At 41.4% G+C, this 19430-nt stretch overlaps 3 protein-coding genes across 4 annotated transcripts; 2 read left to right on the top strand and 1 right to left on the bottom strand.

Moving 5' to 3' along the window:
- Nucleotides 1-161: 161 nt before the first annotated feature.
- Nucleotides 162-5499, top strand: tlr1 (toll-like receptor 1). Its single transcript, XM_022213895.2, has 2 exons — nt 162-380; nt 2774-5499. Exon 2 carries the CDS (start codon nt 2781-2783, stop codon nt 5187-5189), a length of 2409 nt encoding a protein of 802 aa, XP_022069587.2. The 5' UTR covers nt 162-380; nt 2774-2780; the 3' UTR covers nt 5190-5499.
- ints10 (integrator complex subunit 10) lies at nt 5297-13649 on the bottom strand. 2 transcript variants are annotated; one of them, XM_022213896.2, is made up of 18 exons: nt 13163-13649; nt 12971-13038; nt 12769-12872; nt 12484-12623; nt 12307-12388; nt 12069-12209; nt 11729-11903; nt 10875-11044; nt 10653-10792; nt 10337-10490; nt 10041-10123; nt 9504-9659; nt 8723-8831; nt 7948-8027; nt 7671-7833; nt 7462-7555; nt 6503-6571; nt 5297-6014 (listed from the first exon to the last, which is right to left on the bottom strand). In XM_022213896.2, the coding sequence occupies exons 1-18, from the start codon at nt 13289-13291 to the stop codon at nt 5858-5860; spliced, it is 2214 nt and encodes a 737-aa protein (XP_022069588.1). In that variant the 5' UTR covers nt 13292-13649; the 3' UTR covers nt 5297-5857. The 2 variants fall into 2 exon arrangements, with proteins under 2 accessions (XP_022069588.1, XP_022069589.1); XM_022213897.2 differs by lacking the exon at nt 6503-6571.
- Nucleotides 13650-13871: 222 nt separating this feature from the next.
- slc25a51b (solute carrier family 25 member 51b) lies at nt 13872-18365 on the top strand. The gene is made up of 2 exons (XM_022213902.2): nt 13872-14014; nt 15960-18365. Exon 2 carries the CDS (start codon nt 16017-16019, stop codon nt 16971-16973), a length of 957 nt encoding a protein of 318 aa, XP_022069594.1. The 5' UTR covers nt 13872-14014; nt 15960-16016; the 3' UTR covers nt 16974-18365.
- The last annotated feature ends 1065 nt before the right edge of the window (nt 18366-19430 follow it).

A 19430-nucleotide genomic window follows, 5' to 3' on the forward strand; every position in this document is an offset into this window, starting at 1 on the left:
CTTCACAGTTAATAAAAAAAGGGGAAGTGAAAAGAGGATGTTACCAGAGTTAAATATGATTGGTCAGAGAATTACTTTCATTTCTGTGTCTGTTTCCTCTTGTTATTTACTGTAACAGAGATAAAAAAAAAAAGGGACACATGCAGATCCTGCAAGAGAGGTGATGCCAGTCAAGCATTTCTCTTCTTTTTTTGCTCTGGCTTCTATCAGATATTTTTCTTACAGTGATTAAATTTGTTCCAAAATAGTTTTTACTGCATTCTGATATTTTCATGCTTCAGACAGAACACAGAGACCGACTCGTTGAGATTTTAAAAATTTAAAAATCAGCAGGATTCCAAATACTCACCCGCTTTGAAATCCATCTGACCTCAGTACAGGTAAGTGAACTCTTCAGACTGGCCATGTATTGCATTGTGTTCGCCGTAGTGCTTTTTGTTTCGCATTTTGCGACCTTATTACAACATTTAGATTACACAAGTCCACACATACAGACAGAAAAAATTAGGAATCAAGAAAATTATAAAACAAAACTTTAGAAAACAACAGTTCAACTTATTGTTAAAGCAAGGTCAGAGGGATTGCGGTGTAGAGGGCAGACAGCCACAGATTTCTGGGACTGCAGGTCACACCTGACCTGAGCTGGATAAGTAACACCATGACCACAGTGAAAAAAGCTCAGCAAAGGCTTTATTTCATCAGGCTGCTCAGGAAAGCTGGTCTGAACCATCGCCTTCTCACTCAGGCCTACAGAGGACTGATAGAGAGTATCCTCACCGCTGGCATCACTGTTTGGTATGAAAATACCACACAGGCAGTGAGGAAGGCTCTGCAAAGAGTTATTAAGACTGTGGAGAGGATTATAGGGACAAAACTTAGTTCCATGGACTCTACGTACGTGCAGCGCTGTCGGAAAAGAGCAGAGGGTATCACCAGAGACTCACTCTACCCAGCTCACTCTCTGCTCCGACACAAACAACCTGAGACGCAGCAGAGCAGACAGCATCATTACTCGCAGAACCCGCTTTTTCAACAGCTTCTTTCCTGCCACAGTCAGACTGATGGCAAAACAAAACTACTGAACTCAAAAACAAACAAACAGTAATAATAATCTAATGCTACCTCACTTTAATCACATGTGCAATATCTGTGTTTTTATTACCTGTGAAAATCCTTACAAAGTGAAATTTGTTCTCTGATGAATGTGCAATACTTGTTACAAGTGCAATATTCACAATACTCTCTCTACAGCCTGTCTCTATACTTATATTTTTATATTAGATTTTTGTATTTCTTATACATATCTATATTTTTTGTTTCCTTCTGTATAGTGATTTCTTATCTTAAGTTTTGTTACTTAAACTGTGACTCTGAGAGCCCCTCCACAAGGGTTCCAATGTGTCTGGACTGTTGGTTTTATGCACAAATGGCTAATAAAAACCTTGAGACCTTGAGAATATGTTATTTTGCTCAATTCAGTATTTATAATGTGACTATTAAAATAATAGAATAATAATAGTAGATGGTGATACCGGTATTTAAATTAGCTGTGGGATTTTCAACTTGGGGAAAACCTTGAAACGGTCATTGATGCTTTTTTTTTTTACAGTGCTGTTAAAACTGTTGCAACTGGAATTTTTCCATCTGCAGCAAAAAGTCCCTCAGTTTCGTCACAGTTGCTCCAAAATACAGTTGTCAGGATTAAAACGGGTAACAGGCTATGATCATATTAAACCAATTCTTTCATCATTAGAAAGTTTACTTCTCGCTAGCCCAAGCCATATTTATGATCTTTTATCTGTAGTTTCGATAGGTTTTACGACTGTGATTTATGGCTATTGCCTGTTAGTGTGCAATTGCTCATATTGTGTTTATGATTAACACTGTCATGATTTCTGCTTTCACACTGTAAAATACCGTTTTGTAAAAGTGCTATATTCATGTGGTTGATTATTGTTGATTCTTATCAACCTTATCCCTTATGAAAGACAGTTATTTGTTAAATAAGACTCTGCTGTGCACAAGCAGATGACTCTGTAGGTCAGTTTAGTCAAATTACATAAATAGAATATCCACTAAGCAGCCAGTTTATTAGGTTTGCCTTGCAAAGACTATCCATCCATACTTTGGACAGGTTGCCAGTTCACTGCAGGCCTAACACAAAGACACAATCACACACACCCACAGACAATTTTAGAACAGTCAATTAGTTGTCCATGCATGTCTGTAGACTGTGGGAGGAGGCCAAAACACCTGGAGAAAAACCACACAGAACAAGAAGAAAATGCAAATTCCACACAGAAAAGGCCCAAGCTGACCAGTCAGTTTGAACCCAGAACATTCTTGCTGTGACGCAACCATCAAAGTCACAGTAACGCTACACTACCTCAACATCAAACGAATGCACTCTAATAAAACAGATTATGAAGGTTCAGTTTTTACTAAAACTGTTTTAGACAGATACTGTATCTGCTGCTACTTCTATTGTATTGTCCATCCCATTTACATCACTGAGGGGAGGCTAAATACCAGAAATACCAGCAGTAGAGTTCAACAGCACCACAAACTCCAAAATGATCATAAAGTTGAATCAACACCTCTCTAAAGCAGTTTAATCTCTACCTGAATGTGATTAACCAACAGAAAAATGACACCCATTGCTGTGCGGTTTCTATTAAACCGTATTAGTTTTAGCTAGGTGTTCACAATCAATTGCAAACTGAGTGCATTAATCAATAATAACATGGATGTTTCTTTCTTTAATGTTATTTAGGCAAACAATGAAGCTCACAACTGCTGTCCTCTGGGCTGCGGTCATGTTGGTGGGACTCCAGGAGAGCGCTTCATCCCCTGACAGCAACGTAAACCGTTCATCCCAAAACCTCTCCGTGGTCCCGACAGACCTGCCACAGGATGTGGAGGTTTTAGACCTTTCCTGCAACCACATACACCAACTTCACAAAGGAGACTTCAGAAACACCACCTTTCTCAGAATCCTAAACATGTCTTGGAACAGTTTGGAGGAGATCGATGCAGAGACTTTTCTTGACACACCACTTCTGGAGGATCTTGACTTGTCACACAACAGCCTGAAGAACCTGTCAGGTCAACAATACCTGGTGCACACAGGGAACCTCCTGGTGCTAAACTTGGCCCACAATGACATTTTTAGTATGACATTGGGAAGTGAGTTCAGTTCACTGGTCAAACTGGAAAGATTAACAGTTGGAGCAAAAAACATCAGTAAAGGTGACTTCAAGAACATTGCTGAGGTGAAACTACGCACACTGGCCCTTTCTCTGGAGGGTAAATTTGGTTATGAAGCAGGCAGCCTGAAAGATGTCCACGCTCAAACACTTCAGATAGCCTTCAATAAGAACCAAACAATGGACCATGATCTGATCGCTGATGCTCTGTCACTCTTTGCTGAAGTAGAGATGATGAATCTGACGAAGGGCTACGAAACCCTAAGTCAGCTGCTGAGTCAGAAAAAGGAGATCCACACTTCTCAGCTAGACCTCACCAACTTAGCAATTCGCTGGAAGGAATTGACAGAATTTGTGAATGTGGTTTTAGGTACATCTATTAGCCATCTGAGCGCCTCTGATGTGATCATTAACTACCCACCTCAAAGGGACACCAGTGTGACCGGGACATCCAAAATGAAGTCCTTCACAGCCAGACGGGCTACAGTCACCTCTTTCTTGTTTTCACAGGAGTCAGTTTACAACTTTTTTATCAACTTGCCAGTGGAGAGTGTAGCACTCACAGAGACTCCAATTATCCACATGACATGTCCATCTTCACAGAGTCCTATCCTCCTGCTGGACTTCTCCAACTGTGACATATCTGACTCAATTTTCTCCACAGTGAAGCGTGAAGTCATTAAAGAATGTGAGAATCTGGCCAACGTGAGGAAATTGATTCTGGTGGGCAATAGTATTAAAAACCTTCAGCTACTGAGCAAGCGTATCCAACACATGACATCCCTGCAACACCTGGACCTCAGCCTCAACTCCATCATTTATGACGGTTCGTCGGCGTGTATCTGGCCACCAGGTATCAAAAATTTGAATCTGTCTTTTACCGGTGTGACAGATTCAGTTTTTAATTGTTTACCAAATGGAACAGAGACACTGGACCTTCAGAACAACCAGATTTCTGTGGTGCCACCAACCATCTTTAAACTGGAGAACCTTTCGTCTCTGAATCTAAATGCTAACAAGCTGCGGGACCTGCCAGTATGCAACACCTTCCCCGTACTGAACAAACTTCTGCTCCAGTCAAATTCCCTCCATGCCCCATCTGTGCATAGGTTAGAAAGCTGCCCCCAACTGAAAACCCTCGATGTCAGTGACAACCCCTTCACTTGTACATGCTCTCTGCTACATTTCATAAGTCTTGGCATTAAGTCAGAAAATAAAAGAAGTCAAACAGGAATTGAATTGTTGAATTGGCCACTTGACTATTATTGCTTCTACCCAGAGGCTGATAGAAAATCCACTTTGAAAGACATCAGGATCCCAGAGCTCTCCTGTAATCTGATCCTCCTAGCCATCACTATCTTGGTCCCAGCAGTGGCACTGATTTTAATAGTTATGATCTTGTGCCATCGTCTGGATGTTCCCTGGTACATGGGCATGATCTGGCAGTGGACCAGAGCCAAACATCGAGCAAGAATGCAACAGGTTCGACCTGAAGAGCTGGTAGGTGTTGAGTTTCATGCTTTTGTGTCTTATAGCCAGCATGATGCAGACTGGGTGCACAATTCCCTCCTTCCAAACCTCGAAGGCCCTGCGGGAGGACTCAGAATCTGCCATCATGAGAAAAACTTTGTGCCAGGAAAGACTATTATTGAGAACATCATTGGCTGTGTGGAGAAAAGCCGCCGCTCTGTGTTTGTGCTCTCCGCTCACTTTGTGAAAAGCGAGTGGTGCCATTATGAGCTGTACTTCGCCAGCCACCAGCGTCTCTCTCGGGGCTCAGACAGTATTGTTCTGGTTCTGCTCGAGCCTCTGCCTCAGTACCTGATCCCATCCAAGTACTACCAGCTGAAGTCCATGATGAACCGCCACACCTATCTGGAGTGGCCTCAGGAAAGGGCCAAGCACAGGCTGTTCTGGGCCAACCTCAGAGCTGCCCTGCAGGCTGATCTACCAAATGAACCAGTCACAGAAATACAGGAGTGACGATGGAGGGGAGACTTTAAGAGGAAATGAACAGTGAATGGGGCACTGGAAAGTTTCTAAATGAGAACAAAGTAATACAGGTATTTAGATGCACCAGCGAAACTGTGTAGATATTGTAGCCTGAGTTAAAGCATCTCATTTTTAATTTTGTTTTACAAGCATTGAGCAACTGACGCGCTTGAAACATAGAAATGACGTAATAACATGTCAACTTCTTTAAACCATTTAGGCGACATTTAATGGAAACATCAATAAAAACTAACTATTTGATCAAGACTGTAGCAAAAACAATAAACTTTACAAAAATGAGTATCAAAACGCATTTGATTTTTTTTTTGTCATCGCTGACTCCCACAAAACATCACAGTATGAAATGTGGTTAAGAACGTTAAGTTACCACCTCAACTTTGTACTAGTAGGGAAAAAACTACAAACTGTACAGTGATTATGACATCAACACTGTGTATACAGCATTGTTTTTAACTCTCTGTAAAGAGAGGTCCACTTTTAAGGCAAGAAGAATACATTGACCTTTCTTAAGCAATGATGGATGATAAAAGACATGAGAGCTAGAAATGTGTCCTCTGTAGAGAAACACCTTTTGGAGTCATAAATCCAGTCCAACTGCATTAAAACTGTGCCAAGGTTTAAATGGGACAGGCCAGGTGTCAAGGAAGGGACTGGATGATGATTATTTTCTCATTGATACAGAAACGGTGGAGCACGCTGAGCAAGTTCTCTCCACAACGCGACACCTGCCTCTCCATGGCCAAACGGAAGTCCTCCTTCACTCCTTTGGTGATTCCCCGTGTCACCGTGTGGTGTCTGCAAGAGTGAAAAGATAAAAAATAAACACAAACATAGACTTGGTCAGAAATACATTCTTATAAACTGACTGTCATACCTATGCAGTAAAGACAAAGGCATGGAAACAGCATGTTACCTTTTCCTTACACACATAAACCAGCCAGTCACGTTTAAATAACATATTCGATTATAATAAACCAAAATCACAAAAAAACATGTCCACAAATGAAATGAGATCAAGTGTTATGAAGAGGCAAAAAAAACTAAATTTACTGTACAACACCAACATCATCCTCAAATAACAACAACAACAGTGATGACCACAGAAAGACGAGTAATGGCTCAAATAAACAAACGCCGACAGGAAAGCAAAGACGACTAACTCTTGATGTAAAAATGACAGGCCCAAATTAAAACTGGGGGATGACAAGCCTTGAAGCTGGGAATGAAGGAAGGGTGACTGGTGTGGGCGGGATGGGGACTGTGGGAGGAGGGGCCTGGGGTACCTGTCCATCGTCTGCACCCCTTGTAGCAGAAGGGTATTTAACTCCACCCCCAGGGCGGGGCTAGGATTCCTGAGGGACAGCAACATTCAACAACTCTCAGTCAGTGAGGGTGCATTCAAGTGTCTTAACTTCTACAGCAATGAATGAAGGAGTTTTCATAGCCTTGTTTTTTTTTTTTTATCACAAACCCCTTTTCTTAATGAAGGCCCACTCCATTAACAGTCTTTTCAGTTCAAAGTGAAGTTTTCCCCACAGGCCACGTCTATGTAGATCATCAGTTGATAGACCTGTCCTCTTTACCATCAGGCTTCTCAACTGTCACATCTAAATAATCCACACTGAATGTTTGCTTACCTGCTTGACTGGACTGCCTATTGTTTACTGCAGTGTTTAGAAAGAAAAATTAAATATCAACCACGTCTACTTCTACTTAACCGGAACCGCTACATACTCAATATGCAACACTGTTAATATACACTCATTATCTTTACTTTTTTACATAAATCCTCTGTCATTAACATATCTATCAGTATTTACTCCATTTGCTCTAACGGGTGTCAAGATCCGTTCCTGGAGGGCCACTATCCTGCATGTTTTTGATGTTTCCCTCTTCCAACACACCTGATTCAAATAATCAGGCTCGTTATCAGGCTTCTGCTGAGCTTGATGATGAGCTGATCATTTGAATCAGGTGTGTTGGAGCAGGGAAACATCTAAAACATGCAGGATAGTGGCCCTCCAGGAACGGATCTTGACACCCCTGCTCTAACCTTTATTAAAGTTTTTGTGTTCTCATCCAACATATTTCATTTTGCTGCTGACCCTGCCCTGTATTACGCTACAATTATTCCAATTATTATGGCTCATAAAACTGAACTGAACGTAAAAACACACCAACAGAACGGGAGAGTGCAGAGTCACGATGCCAGCTGAAAAAGCTCAGAATGGGGGTTGCTTACTTAATTAGCATTCCCTGATTGGGCAGCAGCTCCAGCTGAATCCTCCCTCCGTCTGGAGTACGCAGGTATGCAAACTCCTCCAGCATGTCAATGTCTGAGCAAACTCATGAGCTCATGGAAAACAACGTCAAAGACATGACAACACAGATTCAACACAGGATGCATCAACCTTCTGTCATCAAGTTATACCATGTTAGAAAAAAGGATACTGGTGACATAGTTGAAGAAATTTTCGTACTGGAAGCTGCCCTGCTGACAGATTTTATCCACTGCCTTTAAAAAGAGCATCTCTCCCTGCGGCCAGTCGTGCTGCAGAAGCACCACCACATGACCAAGCGACAGGTCGTCACGATTGTCCGTGAAGGCACGAAGCTGATGTGGCAAAACGAGAGGCAGAGAACGACTGTTTGACAAAGTTTATCGAATTCTGTATCCAGCCTTGAAAAATATACAGTCCAAACATAGTGCATGTCTTCACAAAGATACCTTGAAGCAGGCGAGCATCAGCTGGAGACAGAAAGGTAGCACAGCTTTGCTGGTGCAAGGAAGTAACCTCAAGTCATTACCTAGTAAAGGCAAAAAAAGAGGCAACATCCTGACGAAATTCCAGTTGCACATCTCTCTGTCACATATCAGATGGAGGAATTAAGAAGTCTTGGTAAACAATTTGAGTAAAATATCTAATTGCAATTTTTCTGACAGATTTTGCAATTTGAGGTGTGTTAGAAGCTTCCGTTCAATAGTCACAGTGTAATACCTTTAAAACATGATGGAGCATGACCACATGAGATGCAATCAAAAGTGTGACAACCACATTTTCACACAAAGGATGACGGCAGGAATTTGCAAAACCACTGACACATCAGTTTCAACTGTGGATCAGACCACCTGCATAGTGTAAATACTACGGTGTAGCCTTTGCAGTTGACTAATTGCATTGTGATAAATTTGAATTTGAATTTGATTTATTGTTGAGACCTAATCTGTGTCTTGAAACATCAAAGAAATAAAAGTAGTTTCAACGGTTGATTGTTTCTCATAATTATGCAAAGTGCAGAAAACTAAACTTGTGGTTAAAGTAGTAGTACTGCACTGTAGTACTATGGCATTAGTGTTCACAACATTATAAAAACATACTAGTACACACAATATGAACCAATTTCAAAGACAATACACTTTAATATTGAGTTATCAGTCTTGCAAAAATCTATTTAAACGTGTTTAGAATGAGAATCAGTGAGTGACCTCAGGAGGTGTTTACCTTTCCTACTTTTGGTCTTGACTCTACCCTGATCCTCTGCTGCCTTTGCCGGTTCTTGGTTTGGAGGTACCAGTCCACCAACAACATCAAGCAGCTTGTCACAGGCCATCTGATTAACACATTGTGTACAATACTTGAGGGAAGGGATATCATGCAACATTTCATTAAAAATAAACAGTATGTATTTATTCTGTCACAGAGTAGCAGACATTTTTTTCTAGGTCAGTCCTTTTTCTAAAATGTATCCACGACCAGATGCAGATGAGTACATTTGGTAAGCTACTGCGTAATTTAGGTTTTAAATGTTCAAAACTGATACAATGCCAGGTATGAACAGTTGACAACTGCAGTTTATTGCAGAGCAAAGTGAGCAAAAGGTTGTGTTAAACATGTGAAACGCAATCTGTGAAACCTTTAACCCACAGTAGCAGTTATAACTCTGTGTAACAGAGCATAACTTTATCTCCCCCTTCAGGCCAGTTGGAGAGACAGATTCATCTGTGACACAGAACATTGTATTTTTATGTAATGGGGTTAACTTCATCAAATGAACATAACATAAAACAACCCCCAAGTATATATAAATGCAGATACAGTCTAAAAGTTCCATGAACAACATATCTCTACAAAAGTGGTTTTACACAAACAACTGTACATCAAAAATGTTAATCACTGCTCAGGGGAAAAGTGGAAAAAGTGAAGCATGCTTGTAAGTGCTTGTCTTGAGACTCCTAACAACCTGACAGATACTGTGAGAGTGCGGTTGTGTGGATGTGTGTACCCTGTACTCTCCCAGCGCATAGTGGCACGATGCCTGCTGTATGAGGGCCCTGTGGTGCTCCAGACTGGTCTGACCAGAAGGGCTCTGCTGCCCAGGCTGGGGCTGCTGCACTGCAGCCATCTGGTGCAGGCTGGAGAGGGCCTTACGGTACTGCCCCTGGAGACAACACATGCACACGGAATTATTATACAACCACAGACAGTTACATGATTAATATGCTGTACTAACTGAATTAATACAGAATAAAAATAATCTATATGCTGTGTGTGTTTGTGATATTTTTATGCCTCTTTGCCCCTATCTTTAACTACTGAACAAGTAAAATCTATTATTACTATGCATCTGGAATTTGGAGCTCCTCCAAGGACTGAATTTCACCGCAGGATCAAAACAGTTTTATTCAATCGGTGTAAAATGACAGAATATTTTGATCCTCTTTTCAACACAATGCAACATAATTAAGTACTGGTTATACAGAACATAGAATAAAAAGCAGCAGGTGTCTTGTAATAAGCAGAAAAATGTGATAAATCTTGCCTGGTATATAATCATATCAGTGAGGAATATCCTGAACCACAGCCAGCTGTCTGTCTTCCACGTGGCACAGATCTTCTTGAACTCTGTAAGACATTAAAATGCAAAACGCATTTAAATAATTAAGACTTCCTCCTTACAAAGAGTCGAATAAAGTTATAAAGCAAAAACTCCAAAAAGCAGCAAGAATCCATTTGCATCCGGCGTGGTCACTGTGGTAGCTACTTTATGATATTCTAACAGGACTGGGGTTGGACTGGATGTGCAAACAAAAGCAGAGAAACACTAGAGGTGCTTACCACTTTCCAGACCATCGTGGGAGTGAAGGAGGTCCCAGCTTTCTCTTGCTGTGCGAAAGCTCTCCAGAGTCTCTGACCAGCTGGGCATCTCTGTTTTGTTCATCAAAATGTGTCGACCGCGGCCTTTCCCCAGACCGTCCTCATCATCTGAGCTCTACAATGACACGCACAGTAACCAAAAAATCTCACTTCAGTCATATACTGTAAACCATTGAGGAAACATTCCACAGAACATATTAATGGAATCTGTTCATCCTTTTCTGACACTCACATGAATCATGTACAAACATCTAAATGATCTCTAATTTGCCCTCACCATAGTCTTCTCTCTCCCATCAGCCAGTTTGCGTTTCTTATGCGCATGTTTCATTCCTCCTCTCTCCAATTCCACATCACTATACACTGAGCTCAAATCCTCGACAAGGATCCATGGGCCTGAACTTAACGCAGTGACTCCTGCAAAACATAATCACACAGTTTTAATCACGATTTTTGAAAAGATGAGATGTACATTCTAACAAAAATGTGAGAGGCTGACCATGGAACAGTGCAGGCTGTACAGCTGAGACATAGAGGAAGGCACTGCGAAAAAGGACGAGTGCAGCACAGATGACCACCTGACTGCAGCAGCGGGACCTTGTTTCTCCTTCCAGACCAGGCAGGTAGCGACACAGCTCCTTCACTCTCTGTAGCATGTCAACATAACTCCTAGAGAAAAGACACACAGATCTCAGCTGTTCTAAAAACATACACTACTGTTCAAAAGTTTGGGGTCACCCAGACAATTTCATTTTTTTCAATGAGAACACACACTTTCATTCATGTGCTAACATAATAGCAATGAGCCTTTCAACACCATTAGCTAACACAATGTAACATTAGAACACAGGAGTGATGGTTGCTGGAAATGTTCCTCTGTACCCCTATGGAGATGTTCCATTAAAAATCAGCCGTTTCCAACTAGAATAGTCATTTACCACATAAACAATGTCTAGACTGAATTTATGATTAATTTAATGCCATCTTTATTGAAAAAAATGCTTTTCTTCCAAAAATGAGGACATTTATGTGCGACCCCAATTTTTTTTTATCAGGCAGTGTATTATTTTACTTTTATCAGTCACCTTCAGATGTCCAACAGAACTGTTTCCTTTAATGTGATAGTTTTTATAATCAACATAAAGATTTTATATTATTATTATGCATGGAGATACAAAAATAATGTCAGTTTGAATCCTGCTGCCTGTGCTAATGCAATTCAGCAGCACCACAAACAAATGCCTATAAAAAAACATAACTTCATAAAGTAGCATGTGACTGTAAATTAATTTTAAGAGTCACCTCTGTGCATAACAACCCAGTAGTTTCTGAGTGTACAGACAGATACACTACCTCTGTCCCTTGTCTCCCTGCCACTCACAGCGGGCTCCCACCACACCAAGGATATCCAGCAGCCTCTCCCAAGGCTCCGCTACCACTGATGATTTTTCTGACAGGCCGTCAATCACATAACGCTGTGAGCCACGGGAGACAGCGGGTGACTTCAGAGTCCCCCCTTCCTGAGCGCCTGAAGGAAAAAGAACCCGCAATAAAAGTGAGGCAGGCTGTGAATAGAGAAAATATGGATTTAGCAGCTAATGTAGGACAAGAAATTCTAAGATTCAAAGTGATCACAGTCAGTTTGCACTGAGAGAGAAAAAGAGAGAACAACTTCAAGACAGTACAAACTTACTTTGTATCTGTACATCAGGTGAGGGTCCACGGGTAACATAACCAATGTAGAATTCAGCTGCTTTCAGCATGTATTTCTGCATTAGGCTGGCCGGCAGGCGCATGTCCATGTTATTTATGACTAACGGAAGGACATCACACACTATGATAGGAAAAAAAAACAAAAAACAGTATATAGCAAAGGTATATGGCAATTTGGCAAATGAATACAAACAGATTTTAATACAGTATTCACTAACCAAAAAGTTTTCTGAAGCAGTTGACAGGAGTCTCCACATTCTCTGATGCCTCTGCCTCCAACAATGTCTCCCCTAAATTGACCTAAAAATACAGCCGATTGTTACCGTTCACTGTCCAAACACTATTTTTACCAGGTTAACATATCAAAACAGTAAACTTTAGGTCTTACTACATACCCCATGTTGGACCACAGACTCTGGAAAGCGCTTCAGGAGGAGCAGCAGCATCTCTGCCTTCTCCAAAGTGTTGAAACACTGCTCTGTGGCTTTCAGCAGCATCTCACATTGCACACGACCAGGCAGTGTCTCAAAAAGCCCTGAGTGAGAAAACCATACAAACACACATAGAAAAAAATGGGCATTCTTCAGCTTTCCAACACAAACACTGTCCCTATCACAGCTACCCACACTTCATTATCAAGCTGCACACAGTAAGATAGTGCACTGTAATCTAATTCTCACCTCGTAGAAACTGTGCATGCTTGTCCTGAGAGTCACTGCGCAGGGCTGCTGTGATGACACTAATCTCACGCCAAACAATGGGCTGATCTGGAAAGTTTATAAACCTAAAGCACGGACAAATTATTAGCAACTGTTAGCTCATGCTCAGCTTAGGGAATTTGACATGTGCAACAGTAGGACACAAAGGTACACTGTAACTCACATGTCATAAAGCAGTCTCCCTGCTGAAGCTGTCCTCTCTGCGTTGCGTTCAATGATGTACATTTCATACTGTGAAAGCACGAGAATTACATATCAAGAGAATCCACAAACAAGAAGCACATGTAAAGAATTGTCTCTACCAACGCCATTAAGAGGCTATAGTGTGATGTGTGTTGTAGAAGCGTAGTGTTACCTGTATGTTGAAATCTGTAGGGTAAAGGGTTCTGGCAGTTATGAGCCAGGCTTTGGCCGCACAGGGATCATCAGAGACCAGCTCCCGGGCTCTTTTCACCAAAAACTCGCAGTCTTTATGCGCTGACATTTTAGATAAATCGCACTGAAGGTGTCCAAATAACTACAGACGCAGCCCAGACCTCAATTCATATAGTTTGTTTAAACGCACACGTTGCAATGCATAAATTTCAGCTGCACGGTTAGCAGGTTAGCAACACATACAATTAACTAGCTAGCGTTAGCTATGCGGCTTACAGTTGACATTATTGCAAGAACTGTTTATCGGGTCATACTCTATTCGTTTATTTATATTCATTTAAGACAAAACAAGCGTACAAGAGACGTGAAAACCAACTGAAACCCTTATAAATTTACCAGATAAAGCTAAGTCTTTATTTACCGACACACTCTCTCACGTTACGATAGTGACGTCACCACGCAGCCGTAAAAATGACGCTGCGTCCTGCTTTACGACCAACAGTCAAGCACTGCTGTATTAGCGAGTCGTATGAAAACAACACTAAAGTTTTAATACTCGTGCTGTGTTTTGCGTGATAAATATCTGGAACAATTCAGAAATCCAAACCTTCCATTATGTACTTTTTACAATAAAGTTAACTGAGTCTGCAAATATGAAACATCTGTCGTTTATCTATCCATATACTGTCAGATCTGCAGCAGTGCGCAGGCGCCGAAGATACACTGCTGTCACCTGCTGCTGGGCTGCAGACACGACCTACAGTAGTGGCCCAATTGCCTTGCAAAACTGTTCTCTGTCCAGGGATAGGACAGCGACTGGTGTACACAGCAGGTAAATACCTATTAACAAGCCCAACGCTTGCTTGACCAAAACTGCGAGAGGCTCTTTTGCTTTTTGACATTCAACTGCCGTCAACGGAGTGTCCAACCAATCATCAGTCTGGGCTTGTCCGTTTTGACTCTGATCATGCTAGCCACTTAGCATGCTAGGCAGACGAGTATTTGCTGTAGCGTGCAGTCATTGTGTCTGACGCTGTTTCCACCTTCTTCCATTTATCATAAACATATATTCAGATAACTGTTGTAGAAGTAAACGAGGAAGCACGGCTGCTCTCACTCTTGCTAAGCTTGCTAACCAGCCTAGCATTTCTATGGGTGGCGTTGAGCTAAGCATGCTAACCCGTCTATGATCTGTTGATCTCCACTTAGCTGCTCGTACAGTAAGTGAAATAACAGCTTCGTTTCCTTGTAATTAAACTCAGGTGAGATCTTTATCTGTGTGTTAGCCTTTGGACTAACAGCATGCTAATAGAGCAGACATGACAGGACAAGTGAGTGAGTTCCAAGAAGTCAGTACAGAGAGAGGGCGTGTTCGGCAAAGATTTAGGTATGGCACAATATCAGATTACTTAACAGGATTGTTGTCCTCTTTTCGGATCTGTTGATTTAGCGAAAATAGGGGGTTATTTTCTTGTGTAACTTTATTTAGAATGGGAAAATACGTATTTATTGCATTAAAATGTGACACAATAAAATGAAAACATAACCATAGAAGTGTTGGTAAATATCCAAAGTACAATATCTAAGCCATTTTTAATGTTAAAGTCACGCTTTAAGTGATCAGGCAACACCATATATTACTGTGATGAAGTCAGTAATTGCGTATGTGACTTAAATAGAACACCTTATTATTTAAAGTAACAACAGTTTCCTGGGGAAAACTAATTTCTTTTGAAATGTTGAAGCAAATGTCTCAAAAAGTGCAGTCGGCAAACAAATACACTGTACTTTAAACTCACATATTCATTTAAATAGCCATGAGGCAATCTGGATTGTCACAGTGACCTGAAACTGAAGTAACAATTTTTGTAGTTAGATTTCAGTTGGCATACTGCGACCTCTAATGTTCCCACAGCGTTGCCACAACTCTGTCCTTCTTGGTCTATATTTGGATTACTTCTGGACAACTTGCTTTATGTACTAAAAATGATATACCAAATAATAAGATTAAGATGCTTACTTTAAGTTTTGTGTCTTGCTTTTATTTGAAAAAATGTTGTTCTGTGTACAGGTTAGATTCTTTTATACAAAACAACATACAAAAAAGAAACTGCATTTGAAACTGATCATGTAAAATAATCTGTATATACGCAACGTACATGACATTAAAAGACCTGGCTTAGTAGCTGTGCTGGCCTCTTCAGTTGTGTAATAATGCTTTTCAGTCTGCAGTTGGGGCAGCCAGGTTGTATGAGTTGAAGCCAGATGGCTGAGTTGAAACCAGTCAATCTGCTTCAGCCAGCACTCGAAGCATTTCATGAATATGAACCTCTTTTTCCTACACCATAGGCAATATATAGCATGTTATAGAGAAAATAAAAGCACACCTGCTTCCATATATAGAAAAAAACAACACTAAATTAATGCCTTACATACTACAAATTCATGTATAGTTGTTGTTTAATAAAAATGTATGTTGAACTCAATGCATCTTGGTGTCTTTTCTTGGGTATCATTGAGTTTTTTTAAATGCAGTTTGTAGTGATTTTCATCTTAAGTTGATGTTCAAAGCTTGAGTGTTTTATTTCTGCAGTTCCTGCCTTGTCTAATAAAAGTTTATTTAGGTATATATTTCTATCATAACTTGTCAATTACAAAATTTTAGTTGTAGTGTCTTTGGCAACAATGAAATTAATGATGTAATATGTTATTGTGAAAGGTAATCAGAAACAGTCCAGCTGGTCTTTTCTTTCTCTGACACGGTATGTGTTTTACAGACGAGTGCAGTGCTGATGTGATGCTGGAAGACCAGGCTGCGCTGCACTGAGCCCTCCATGGCTGTTACCACCATGGACTCTGAGTCAGCCCGGACACCTCAGCCTCAGGCTGCCCTGACAAAAGGACACCATTCAGTGTTTTCTGCTGGGGCTCTGAGCGCCAAGTTGGGCCCTCAAGGAAAGCACTATGTCTGTGGTTCCATTGCAGCCTTCACCAATATTGTGGTGACCTTCCCCATCCAGAAGGTGTTGTTCCGCCAGCAGCTGCACGGTGTGTTTGCTACTGAGGCAGTGCGACAGCTCCAGAGGGATGGCCTGAGGAATCTTTATAGAGGCCTGCTGCCTCCGCTGCTCCAAAAAAGCACTACAGTTGCCATCATGTTTGGCCTGTATGAGGACTTTTCCAGAGTCTTGCTAGACAGGGTTGGTAGCAGCGGTGTGCCAGAGCTGATCACACGAAGCTTTGCTGCAGCATTGGCAGGAACTACTGAGGCCATCCTAACGCCATTTGAACGTGTGCAGACTCTTCTACAAGACCACCGGCACCACGGGCGCTTCAACAACACAGCCCACACTTTCCGGACACTTCTCTCCGAGTATGGTGTCAAAGAGTGCTACCGTGGCCTTATTCCCATACTCCTGCGTAATGGCCCCAGCAATGTTCTCTTCTTCGGGCTCCGGGGGCCCATTAAAGAGCAGCTCCCAGAAGCTACTAGCCGATTTGGTAACTTGGTTATTGATTTTGTGTGTGGAGGGGTGTTGGGGGCGGGCCTTGGCATTATGTTCTACCCATTAAATGTGGTAAAATCACGGGCTCAGTCCCAGGTTGGCGGAGCCTTCCAGCCTTGCAGGCAGGTGCTGTTAACAGTGTGGAGGGAGCGAGGTGGCAGCCTGGCCAAGCTCTTCAGAGGGGCCCACCTCAACTACCACCGCTCACTGCTCTCCTGGGGAATCATCAACGCCACCTACGAGCTGCTCCTGAAGCTCTTATCAGAAGACGAATGGAGAGGCTAAAATAGAGATTTAGAGTGGAAGAGAATGTATTTAAAGGGAAAAACTTTTATGTAGAGGTGAAGCCAATTTGAAGAGAGAAATCTTAAAGTAAAGCCGTTGCATTTGCTGTCTGGCACTCTTAGTGGGACAGAGATTCCAGGACTGAAATATACCAGTGGAGTTGCACTTCTGATGGGGGCCAACAGTCAGTGTAAGATAACCATATGCCATTGTTACTTTTCACTGTTGTCAAACTGTTTAAAACAAGACACACACTTTAGCCTGTACAAAACTTGTGCCAGGGTCCAATTGATATGACCGCGCTTGCTCTGTATACAAAAGACTGGAAGGAACAAACAGACCTCCAGTGCTTTTTTTCCTGACAGTTTCAAGAGGTTACCTGACTGGATTCACTGTTTTGTAGGAGAAGCTGTTTCTTTGTATGTGCTGTGGTGTTTTGAAGACAGTCCATCTGTGTGTTTGACGAGGAGCATGTCCTCTGTGAAGCTGAATTCTGCCACCTTTGTGCTTTTGAAAATGCCCCCCAAAGAAATAATGTCAAGGAGACGCTAATAAATTCTTGGCCGCTATATTTCTGCTCGCTCTCCACTAATTCAGAGTAGAAGAAATCAAGACGAATGCGTCTGAAATTGTTGAAACCAGTGTCTGTGATACCCATATTCTTAGAAATGCCATTGAAACAACAAGTTAATAATGACGGGCAGTTTCTATTTTCACACCTGATTTATCTATGTGAATTTTGATAAATACTGTTTGTTTTATTTCCTGAAGTGCTACTGGCAGGGTGTATTGTTTTGTTTTTTAGTTTTGACAAGTACCCAGTTTTTCTTTTTATGAGCTTACTCTTTTATTTTATTCATGTGTCTCCCTCCTTTTGCTCCCACTTTGATATTTCCTTCCCTCACGCTTGCCCTCCTCTCTGTCCGTAACATCTGTTGACATAATGGGCTCAGATTTCAAGCTTGAGTAGATGCAGTCACCACACTGCAGCTCTGGCTGGGTACGACAGCCCGAAGAGGAAAGGCATGCTGCTCGGACACTTGAGAGAGGCTGCAGAGCAATAGTGCTGAGAGAAGACAGGGGCAGAGGGTAATGTTCAGTGGCACAAAAAGCTCAAGCTGCCATGTAAATGGATCACTCGGCCTATTTCTTCGCTTTTTATTTTGACTGTCCACAGTGTACCGTGTTTCATGAGATGTTTTTCAGAATTTTCTAGGATTTCCTCTTTGAAAGTGAGACTTTGTATTTCCAAGCGGGACGCCCTTGCTGATGCTCAATGCTGTTTATCACTTTGCTGAAGCACAAGTCACAAGATCTCTATGAAAATGTCAAAATAACAATTGCAACCAAATGAAATGTTTAAAATCAGTCCATTAAATACGCTGAGAGTGAGTAAGTGTGTTCTGTGGGACATTCATGGGGGAAAATACAACATGAGATCATGGGCTGATTGTCATGTTTTCTCCAAGAATTAGCTTTACTCTCCCAGAAAGATGGCAAATGGTGTTTTACTTATGTAACAGACTTTCCCGAACTGAGTGGTTTGTGTGTTTTCTGACCTCGGTTCCAGTCCTCTGTATCTGAGTCATAAAATAATAACGTCTCATCTATCTGACCTGCTCTTTCCCAAATATGCTGTGTAATCCCTTCTTTGTAATCAGTCACACAAACAGCATCACCGATACAATGATGTGTTGTAGACAAGATGAGCAGACTTGGCACTCGGTCATGATGAAGGATGGAGGCGACCGAGTGCAGTTTAACACCTCTGTCTGCATTTATTACGTTTTATATATTTGATTATAGAAATGGCTCCAGCAGCAGCAGGCCAACACCGTCAGACCATGTTTTTGTGTGCAGTGCAGAGTGCTGCTTCACTTTCTAGATTACTGTGTCAAGAAATCAGACTGCAGATAATGATCAGATTAAGGACAATTTGACATGGGGACTTTGGATCAAGAAGGGTTTAGTCGCTGTAGCTACAAAGCCTCTCAGCTCTCTCTGTTTCTTCTCTCTCTGACCAAGGGTGAAATCTTACATTTTTACATTCAAATTCCTTATTTAAGAATCCGTTAGTAGTACAACTGATGCTCTTACTCAGCTTAGCAGACTGTATAAATATTTTAGAGACTTTAAAAGCATAAAGGGAGAGGAAAAAAGAAAGGAGGCCTCGGTGTTAAATGCATAGATTGACACATTGCCTTCGTGGAAGTGTAGCAAGAGTCAATGCTAAGACAGAAATCCCACAGTAATCCTTATTAACTGCATTAGTAGTGCACAATGATACAACTAGCACAGTCAGGTGAGGTTCATTTTCAAGTCGTCATTCTCTGTTGTTTTCAGAGGATTTTAAAGGCTTTTACGACTGAAGAGTATCTCATAAGTTTTACAATGTCATAACCTCAATATTTCTCCATGGAGCTTTTGTAACTTCAATATTCGCATATGAAATTAGAC

This window comes from Acanthochromis polyacanthus, chromosome 10 (assembly GCF_021347895.1).
Source record: "Acanthochromis polyacanthus isolate Apoly-LR-REF ecotype Palm Island chromosome 10, KAUST_Apoly_ChrSc, whole genome shotgun sequence".
Lineage (NCBI taxonomy): Eukaryota > Metazoa > Chordata > Actinopteri > Pomacentridae > Acanthochromis > Acanthochromis polyacanthus.